The 10,311-nt window shown below is 39.6% G+C and overlaps 1 protein-coding gene across 4 annotated transcripts in view; it reads right to left on the bottom strand.

Annotated features, from left to right (window-relative positions):
* Positions 1–1,587: 1,587 nt before the first annotated feature.
* GAS7 (growth arrest specific 7) overlaps positions 1,588–10,311 on the bottom strand; it is a 105,977-nt gene continuing 97,253 nt past the window's right edge. For all 4 annotated transcript variants that reach the window (XM_042802543.1, XM_042802540.1, XM_042802542.1 and 1 more), the window contains one exon: positions 1,588–9,670. In XM_042802543.1, the coding sequence (XP_042658477.1) occupies positions 9,557–9,670 (114 nt within the window). In that variant the 3' untranslated portion in view covers positions 1,588–9,556. The remainder of the gene's footprint in view (positions 9,671–10,311) is intronic.

Genomic DNA, 10,311 nt, shown 5'->3' with positions numbered 1-10,311 from the left:
TGCAGTTGACCATGTAGAAAACTTCTATTTATCTGGAGATTTCAGCATCACATTGCTGATGAGCAAAAGATGCAGACTTTGTTGACATAATTCTATTTATAATTAACAGGAACTTCTCAGTATTAGGTAACATCTTAAGGCACAAAGCATGTCTACTTGTTGGTCTCAAAAGTGGTCTGAAATCAAATCTCCTCACCGATGCCCTTGCAGCTTGCTTTCTACTTCTGAGGAATGTGAGTGTCAAAGGCTTAATTGTACAGTGGAATCCAAGCTGATTTTTAAGTTATTTTTGTTGCAAAAGTTTAGCACAGGTATTCCTGTGCAGAATGGAGTAAAACACCCTGTCCTTTATATCTAAATGTCACATACTACAAGGCTTTCACCCTCCTACTTCCACCGTCCATTCTGGTCCTTTCGCTGTTTTGTTTTTCTGAGCAGTAGCACTACACCAGTGTAGCAAATAAGCATCATGGCTTGTACAGTAACTCCCCACCCTGGGTTTCAAAGCTGTATCGAAGTCCTCCACAAGCGAAAATTCTTTTTGCTGTTAAGTTTCAATTAAATGTACATGGAGAATTGTACCATCAAGCTGGTCTATACCATGCACCAACATGTGAAACAGCATTCTGTGATTTTTTTAACAGATTTAGGCTACCTTGGGCAAGGTCAAAGACTCTGCTGCTGTTAAAACCAAGCTTCCACATGGAACTTTTTCAGTATCTTACCTTCCTTCTCCTTTTCTGAGAAGCATGGGCACATCTCTGCAACTACTTACCATACGAGCGTACAAACACACCATGGAGCTGTGGGATGTTATTCAGCAGGTGGTTGCAAAAACTAAATTTTTACATGAGTTCAAAACCAGACAAATTCTTAGAAGAAAGCTCCACTGAGGTTCATGAGGGGTGTGGACAATGCCATCACCTCCAAAGTCAGAGTCACACGCTGCTGGGAAGGTGGGCTCGTGTTCTGCAGAACTGCAACACCCGCTTGCTCTGAGCTCTGCTTCTATAGCAGTAGCCTATGTTGGTCACTTTTGAAGACAGTTGTTGGATTAGACAGGATTTTGGTAAGGCTGATTTTGACTTTGTCAGAAAACCTGCCAGCATGCATGATAACTCAAATATTCAAAGTAGAACAATTTATTAAGAACAACATTTTACGACAGTGTTTTCTCTTCAACTAAGCTTCAAGAGGCACGTGGAACTTGCAGGTAAAGGACTGACCGGGTATAGAAGACTTACAAATCATTTAAAGAATACCCATTTCACAGCAGTTGCTTTCAAGACTGATCATGATCAGCTTGCCCTCTTCATAAAAAACACTTAACTGGAAGTGTTTCTTAAATTGATTTCCTAATAAAAATGAAATTTTAGGGACCTTACTCACCTGAATATCATGCAAAGACTTAAAAAGGATAAGTACAAGTAGATTACACCCGAGTGATGTGATTGCAAATTCAAGCAGCGTTAAGCTGGTATCAACAAAGCACTAAATGTGCATATGGCACCTCAGGTCTTCTTTCATGATATTGCATTCAAAAGGTGTGTGGCTTTGGTAGAAGAAAAAGCAAGCGGGTAAAGACAGTTTCCATGCTCAATGTGTCTCTGTACAGTTTATTTTACAAGAGATGAGATGAGCACTGTGGTTCATATAAACTTGCAGAACAATATAGGAAAATACAGTTTAACCATATGAAATTGTTTTACAGTAAGACAAAAAAATTATGTATAGGAAAAGCCTTCAACACTGAAGGACAAGATCCACAGCTGACGTAAAGTAGCTTCCACCAAACTCTGCCAGTTTACCTGAGCTGAAGATCTGCCCCTTAAATCATTTCTACATTCAACTTCTTAAGTACAGTAAGTGATTCCTTCATGTATCGTTATGGAACAAAAGCCATCCTATAATTTGCACAATGATCCAAGATTTACTAGTTACCCAGACAGAGGCTGCATGATACATTATTTAAGGGGTCTATTCAGCCAAAATTTATGGGAAGCTATAAAATTTTGGTTAAACATCTTTAAAAATAAATCATTAGTAATGGCATAGGACAACTTTCCTAGAAATTTAGAAATATTTAGCAGAAGTTACACAAAAAGCACCAAATAAGCAACTTTATTTTAGTAGAAAACTCTGGTTTAGTGTATGACTGGTGATCCAGCCTGCCTTTTAATCCCTGCTGCTAGAATGCCTGCAATACTGTTCTGTGTTTTTTTCACACTGTCTTTGGCTACTGAAAGAAAGGAAACTATCTAAGGAGAAGAAAATATTTGTCCAATGCTAGTACCTGTTTTTTTCATAATGGATAGAGGTTACTGTCCCTAAAGAGTGTTTTTGATCTGCTGGAATAAGAGTGGTATAAGGACATCCAAATTCCTTAGGCTATTCTGAAAATCTCAGCCATCACATCAAAAAAACTACTAAGGATCAAGGGCCTTTAGGTCAAGAGTTCCCAAATTCAAATGATTAAGATTGTCATGTCATGCAGATGCAAGATCCTCAAAATCACTATTCAGCTTTAGACTTCCAGTACCAGAAAACTTCTTTTCAGCAATTCTTATGCAGAATTCCTTGCTTATTCAACTGAGACCCCTATACTGAAGGATGTGCCAGAAAATTAGGTTAGCAACGCTCCTTCAATGCAGTTGCTTTCAAGTCTAACATTTTGTGCTCCATTTTCAGCATTGAGAATTTAGGATGACTGTGCTGGACAGTAAATGATCAGTGAGACAAAGGCAGGTCTACTGGATACGTGCATGTCCTAAAAGAGTGCACAGTAGAGAGCAAGGAAGAAAGGTTGAGAATCCTGCACAGATCTGTGCATACGGACTGCTCCCGAGTTTTGCAAATTTGCAGGGTAAATCTGTATATTTTACATGCTTGTAGCAGGTACAATTTAAAAGGCACTTCAAGGGAAACTACTAGCAGAATTTTAGTAGGGTTGTGATATAAGCCATTACTTGTTAAATCAGTAGCCCTGAAAGACTGCATATATTCAAAATTATAGTCTTGTTCACTCATTGAACCTGAATACAGCAGCTGAAAAGCTTTTGTTCTGAATATCCACTGAGTTTGTCTCTTATGATGCACCTAAAACAGTTCAATGTAATGTAAGTTGAGGGAATTAAATAAGAACATTTCAAATTTAAATATTTTTTTGTAATTATTATGCAGTTAACCTAAGACTTATTTTTTATTGGTCTATGAAAGTTTTTATTCATGTATTTAGAATCAGATGCATCATTAGGCACAAAAGGTTTCTGCCTTGAGGAACACATGGGATTAGAAATTTATGTCAAATTGTGCTATGTGTTGGTCCCTTCAGCAAAAACATCCAGGAAGAAAAAAGAAACTGTGACTAGCACAAAAAGGAGTCATTGCACTTCCAAACCTGGTGGCTAATAAGAAAAATCCAAAACAAAACCCCAAATAACCCCTCCAAAAAGTATGCACTTACCACTCTCAGAAAATATCCAAAAGCATGAAGTTTGGTCAGCACGTTAAAGCAACAGAGATGTTCTATGAAAATTTAAAAATAAAGAAAAGATCCTGAAAACTGATGTATCTCAATGATGGAGGGTTGGCGACAGTAACAATGAAGAGGAAAAAATAAGAACTGAAAGATGCACATTTATATGAATAAGATCTACTATAAGACAAAGTAATGAATATTATTTAAACAATAGTGCTTCTCAGGAAAAGACAAGGATTTGCTGACAGGAAAGACTTCATCACCATTATGCAACAGAAAGACTGTGTGCTCCAAGATCCTGGAGTACATTTCCACCTGACTTACTGTCAGTTCAGTGCAAGGGCTCAGGACATCACAGTGCTGCCAAATGCCAAAAAACATTCTGCAGTCATCAGTGTGGCATTGCCACATACTGGACTCCTACTGGCACAATCAGGTGCTAGTTGCAGAGACCTGTTATCAAGCAATAGCGACAAGGGAACATTTAATCACTGATTTCCAGATGCTAGGCAGAATTCAGAGACTGATGAGCCTGTTACTGGACCTGTCAGGGTCTGAGGGAGGTGAGTGCCTCATGTCGAGAAGCTCAAATACCACTGGGGCAGCTAAATATTTTCCTGCCCTATGTGTCTCTTTTTAATCTGAGTTTGTCCGTGACTATTAACCACGTGGTTAATTTAAATGTGACCAGCAGGCTCCTCTGGTAAAATGTCAGTGTCAGATACCTATGTTGTGCAAAAAAGGACCTGTGTACCACTCCCTACACTATATGGGAGGAATGCCCACACAGCAAGAGCCATTTATAGCAATGCTTCAGCAACCTCCAGGACCTCATTCTCCTATTTCAACACGTTAGGTAGCAAAAAGCCTACAGAATTTCCAGAAAGGACTGTGATCATTAAAGTTCATTGTTTTGAAAACTGCCTTTTTGACATTGTCTTTTGAAGACCTAGTTCTTGCAAAGCAGAAGTGTAAGGGAGACCAGGACTGCCATCTCTGGGAACAGATCTGGCAGGCTGCGCTAGTGCAACAAAAGCACACTAGCTACTATAAAATAGCAAATATGTTTTCAATTCAGAAGAAAACAATCAATTGATCACACCAAGAAGTCACATCTAACTCATTCCAGGGGGACCTTCAAGGTGCTGGTCTGGATTTCTTAAGGTGCTTGATAGTGAAGGACCCACCTGGGTAAGCAGTGCTCTTTTTTTCCCTGTGTGTGACTGAAGAAATAGATGGGTAGAGCTACTTTTTCACTTCATTTTGGATATGGGTTTTTACAGCTGCATCAAAAGGTAAGCTGCAGGCCCATGCTCTAAATCTGCACTCCTATCACAGCCTGACAAAGGGTCACTCATGGATCTGCTTGGAACTGCACATATAGCAGCTAAGTCTTATACATTAAATATTTGAGGTTCTCATTTCTTAATGTTTACCTTATGCATGTACTCAACAACTAAGGAAAAAAGAGTCTTATGCATTTCTATTTGTTAGCCTGATTTTCAAAGTCTCTTAACACCTACAAGCTTCCTGTTGTGTTCCAAGAAATCTCTGAGTGCCGAGCACTTCCAAAGAGCAGGTGAAAAGAAGAATGCTCATTTCTATATAGAGTCTATCTTACAGCAATTTTTAAAATAATGACATTAAAAACAGGGACAAATTTAAAGATGTTCTGAGAAGGTCTGAGAAATTATGACTGCTACTGAACATGTAAAAGCCATCTATGAATGCTTTACAGAAATTTTCTGTTAGGAAAAAAAGCCCCTACCAAACAAAGAAGAGATGATCTGAGCACAGTTCACTGTTACAAGACAGCTACACGCACTGATATTACAGGATGGAGCTGGCAGTTAAACAAAAAGCAAGTAATTCTGCAACATGACACTGCACAGAGGCATAAAGGGTAAAGAGAACCAGAGCACAAGTTTGCACGCTGCCTGTTATGCACAAAAGGAAGAACAATTTCAGCATTTGCTGTAACTGTGCAACACACCACAGAAGTTCAGGCAGGGCTGCAGAGGGGGAAAAAGTATTCTAGAAACATAACAGGGATTTCCATATGACTTTCACTGCTGTTAGGATATCACTGGATCCAGGATGAGTTCTATTAGGAAATAAGCTGAAAGAATACCTTAGAGAAAGACATCTAACAAGGACTCTCTATTGAGTAACTATGCCAGAAGATGGCTTTGAAGACATAGGCAGGCTGGTATGGATGATGAATAAAATATTCTCATTCTGTATGGCAGCTGAGGTTACAGCTGCTAAGTACTTCACCAGCTCTGGCACTTGAGTCATGACACTCAATAGATTCAAAGTTGTAGGATTCAAAGTTGTAGGAATTCACAAAGCCCTTGAGCTCAGACAAGGGCCAAAAGGCTCTAGCTGAAGCTGAGATTGCCAGGAAGCCAGAGGCTTGGCAGCACGAGACAAGTACATGACAGCATCACTCAGATAAAGAGGGAGCTCCTCAGGAGTGGCAGGACTCCTGAAACGCAAGTGGCTTCAACAAAAACCTGGACAAGCAGAGCTACCAAATAAGAACCAGAGGCAAATTCCCACTAATTGTACCTCCTCAGGTGAAAGCAAACAGTACTAATCAAAAGCTCACTTAAACACAGACCCATATGAAGATGTAAGACAGCCCTGTCACTCAGTAAAAAAAGACTGATACCTGTAGGGACTAAAATAGTAAAAACTTGCATCAAGTGCGTGAGCCCACCTGCCAAATGAAATGAGATGACCCTTAAGCTCAGTACCTATAGAGGCAAAAGATTTACTTTGCTATTCCTATTAATCAGTTACATTTCAACATCATCATGCTTTTCGCATGCTAACTATTTTAACGTAACATGAAGTTCGATCTTGTTCTGAAGAAGCAGCTGTTTAGGATGAGCCATTGCACAAGGAATTACTGGGTTTAACTGCATTTTTGAAACTCAGTGGAAGATGACTAGAGCAATGGTGAAACTCCTGAAGTCACCTCGTTAGGAACAAACACAAGGGCAGGCACCCATGCTTCCCTTCAAACATGCCACTACCTTCTTTGAAGATGCTGTCTGTTCAGAAGCACAGGGGCTCCAGCACCCCCTGCCTTGTAAGGCATCACACTGTCCAGGACCCATCAGCCAGAGAACTGAATGAGCCGGGTAACACTGATCCCACTGTCTGCAGTGTCGTATCACAAGGGAGTATCACATTTTGCAAGAAATAAACTGGAAACTGTCTACAAGCAACAGCAAAACTTCCCGAACACTTCCACTGATCACAGATGGAAGTCTTGTAAAGGAAGCATCTCATTTGTTGCAGAACAGTATTCCACAAGTTTGCTGGGCCTGGTAAAGATTAACCGCCAGGTGCACGTGCTCTCCTCAGATTACTGAAGTGAAAGAAAGATACAGATTCCATCAAGAGAATTATTGCTTTGTGCATCTTACACATTCCTGCAACATTTCAAATGGACCAAAAACTACAAGTAGGAAAACTGCCTGGAAGTAAAGCAAAAGTGATAAAAAAATTTACCAGAAAATACAGTTGAGAATTGAGAGCATCTTAAATACACTTTAGTAGAGGAACCAAAATACATTTCAGTCCTCAGAGAAATTTGTGCTAATGGACAGTATTTCCAGTCCAAAAACAGATAAAATAACAAACATCTTTAAAGAAAGAGGAAAAATAAAGTGTAATTGATAACACATTATTTCAGGTATTTATTAATAATACTGTATAAAGTGCACAACTAGCTTGGTTTTGCAATCAAAACAAGAATGTGGTGAGGCGTCATTAAGATTGCTCATTTTAATTTACAATAGAACTTAGAATACAGGGGCTGACCTGAGATGAAGCACTTAAATACTCCAGTTATTTTTGGCCATCAAAGTTTTGAAAGCTCACCCTACACCTGTGTTTTTCAATGAAAAAAAAAAAAAAAAAAAAAGAAAAAAAAAGTGCCTGTCCTCCAAAGTGCATGGTAGAGACAGAAAAAGTATACATTGGTATGCCAAAAAAATTATTGGGACAGGGTGAATCAATAGGACAATCAAAAAGGAGAAATCATCACAAAACTTTCCTGGTTGAGCAGCAGAAAAGGAGGCTAGGGAAGCGTATGTACTCTGAGCTGAAGGACTATGTGACGCTTTGGCAAACTGTGTTCCATTTGTATTGCAATGGTCTTTGCAGGAACTTAGGTGAGATTCACGTAATAGGGTGCTGGATTCTTACAACACTGAAAATAAAACAGAAGTGTGTAGTGGAAGTGCAGTACGGGAGGTGCCACACCAGGAATAACGATCCTGAGCATGAAGCAGTCATGACATTGCACCTGCCAACATGCAAAGGTTTATAAAGTTCAATGACACAGCAGAAAAGTGGGTTGTGGAGGCATTTGCAAGACAGGAATGAATCTATACTGGTAAAGAAGTGGTTGAGAAAAAGGGAACAATAGGAAAACACAAGAGAATTCAGTTTGAAATAGCAAACCAGAAAAACAATCACTGCAGCATTACTGAAAATGTGTTTCAGATAAGACTTCTCCATGTCTGTTTGTATTTATAATGGGGAATATTAATTCTCAATGATCTAACCACAGCACTTTGAGGCTGCTGAACAAAAACCTAGAATAGTAGTAGAACAGAAGAAGGTTGCAGTCTTGGTGCTGGGGAGAAAAATGATGGTAACAATGAGATCAAGTGGAGCATGATTGTGGGTCAAATGCAATAGTATGGCTTGGGAAATTGCAGATAACACCACAGTAATCACCAAGAGCCACAGTGGTGAGAATGAAGGTGAGCAAAATCTTAAGAATCTTGGCCTTGTATGAAATGCTGCAAAATATATTAACAGCAACACTGAATAATCAATCAGAATGAACATCAGAGGAAGAAAATTTATACCTTTTCAAAACCAGTCTCCAAACTACGTAACACTATGTGCCAAGAGCAGTGTTGAATTTTTGGTAGTTTGCAATAAGGGTAACAAAGGAAAAAAACAAGGTTAAGAATCTAATGCTGCAGAAGTGCTGGGCACCTAGATCTACATTTAATGCAATCTAGCATTCATGGCACCTTTGAAAATCAGGCTCTATAAAGATAAACCCCACAATTTAGCTAGACAAACCTGGTAATTAAAGACACCTAAAGGCTGTGATATTCACCTGAAAGAACTAACAAAGTGTGATTTAAACCTGGATCCCAAATAAAATGTTAGAGGACTGTCTTTAAGGAGATTCTGTGAGAAAACATCTTGCATAAGCAGGAAGGGTTTTGAACATCTCATTTATTCCTTGGTATATAACCTCTTTCTGTCATTGAGGGCACTCAGACAGCTAATGAGGTAGGTATAGCACAACCAAGTCTTTCCTGATAAATAACAGTGATGGTAGCACTTTCAGCCTTATTGATTGGCCTAGAACAGAAATCATGTTGATAATGGGTTTATGTATCCCTGAGAGGGAGTATAAAACAGGAAACCCAGGAGTCTTCTCCACAGATTTTGGGAGAAGGGCCATCACTTCACTGCCATGGTGGGAAACTGTATTATATGAAATATATTTGCACAACATTGCTGTGAGATATGTGTATTTTATAGATGGGGGAACCAGAAAAGTTAACTGACTTGCCTATGGCCATGAAAGCAGTCAGTGACAGACCTGGGATTCATGATCAGGATTTCCTTGCTTCCTGCCTCATGTTCATTATCTACTTGTTGGCCAGAGGCTCACTGCATGGTTGTTCTAACATACGGTATAAAGATAGTCATGCAAGGGATGTTAGCACAAAGTCACTGAAGTACAAAGAGCTCTGTTCCAGAAAGCAGATTTCTTCTGGAAGCTGCGTGCAACTGGGAACCTCTGGTAGGAAGCACACATCTGGTTTCTTCACCCTGGAATGTCTGGTGCTTAAGGCTTAGCACAATGAGGACCATTTTAATGACTAAATGTAACAGAGATAGCCAGTACAGGCATAAAATACAAGGTGTCTGGTAGTGGAACAACCTTTTCCCTATGCTCTTCTGACCCTTAAAAAACAAACATTAGCCTGGCTAATTAAGTGGTCTCATCACACAGAATTACAGATCAGTCTATATTTCCATGTCCACAGGTCGGATATCTCCAGTTTTGTGTTCTTTTACCCACAGTTCCCTGTCTTTGGCAGGATCCACTTTCCGAAGCAACTGATCCACAAGCTCTACTGTCTAAAACAAACAAAACAAGAATCAAAATGTCAAGGGCACATTTCAAGCAGAGACAGTCATTGCTCTGAAGCTTAGAGCGCATCTATGGGCATGCCTACGTCGCATTTGCAGACAAGTGAGAACTGCATGTACACGAGACTTGGTGGAAAACAGCCAGATCTGAATGTGAAGCCTTGTAGCGGGATGCAAAGAGGCAGACTTTTAGTGTCACGTAGAGCTTCTTATGCCAGGCATTGGCCAGTCAATCTCTGACTCCTGTTCTGCAATCTGTACCTTACACCAAATACAACCATGTACTGAGGTCAGCATACTTCCCCCATATTTTAATATTTGAAAACCAGACAGTTTTTTAATAAGAAAAAAATATATACTCCCTCCCCCAACAGTGCAACTATTTATCATCCTCCTTGCAAGAACAGCTCAAGGCATAGTGCATCAAGCTGGGAGAGCTAATAATGGCTCATGCTGGCCAAATGTAATTCAATTCATTGTGCCTCTCCCGGCAGAAAGATGTGATCCAGCAGTATGAAATGTAACCAGAATCAGAAAGTCTTGGAGAAGCAGGACTGTAGAGTGGCAGTACAGTACTGCTGCTAACTAACAAGATGACTGTATACACTTTTCACATCTCCTTTTGAAAT

Source organism: Tyto alba, unplaced genomic scaffold (genome assembly GCF_018691265.1).
Source record: "Tyto alba isolate M040663 unplaced genomic scaffold, T.alba_DEE_v4.0 Super-Scaffold_39, whole genome shotgun sequence".
NCBI lineage: Eukaryota > Metazoa > Chordata > Aves > Strigiformes > Tytonidae > Tyto > Tyto alba.
This window is presented reverse-complemented; position numbering and strand designations above follow the sequence as displayed.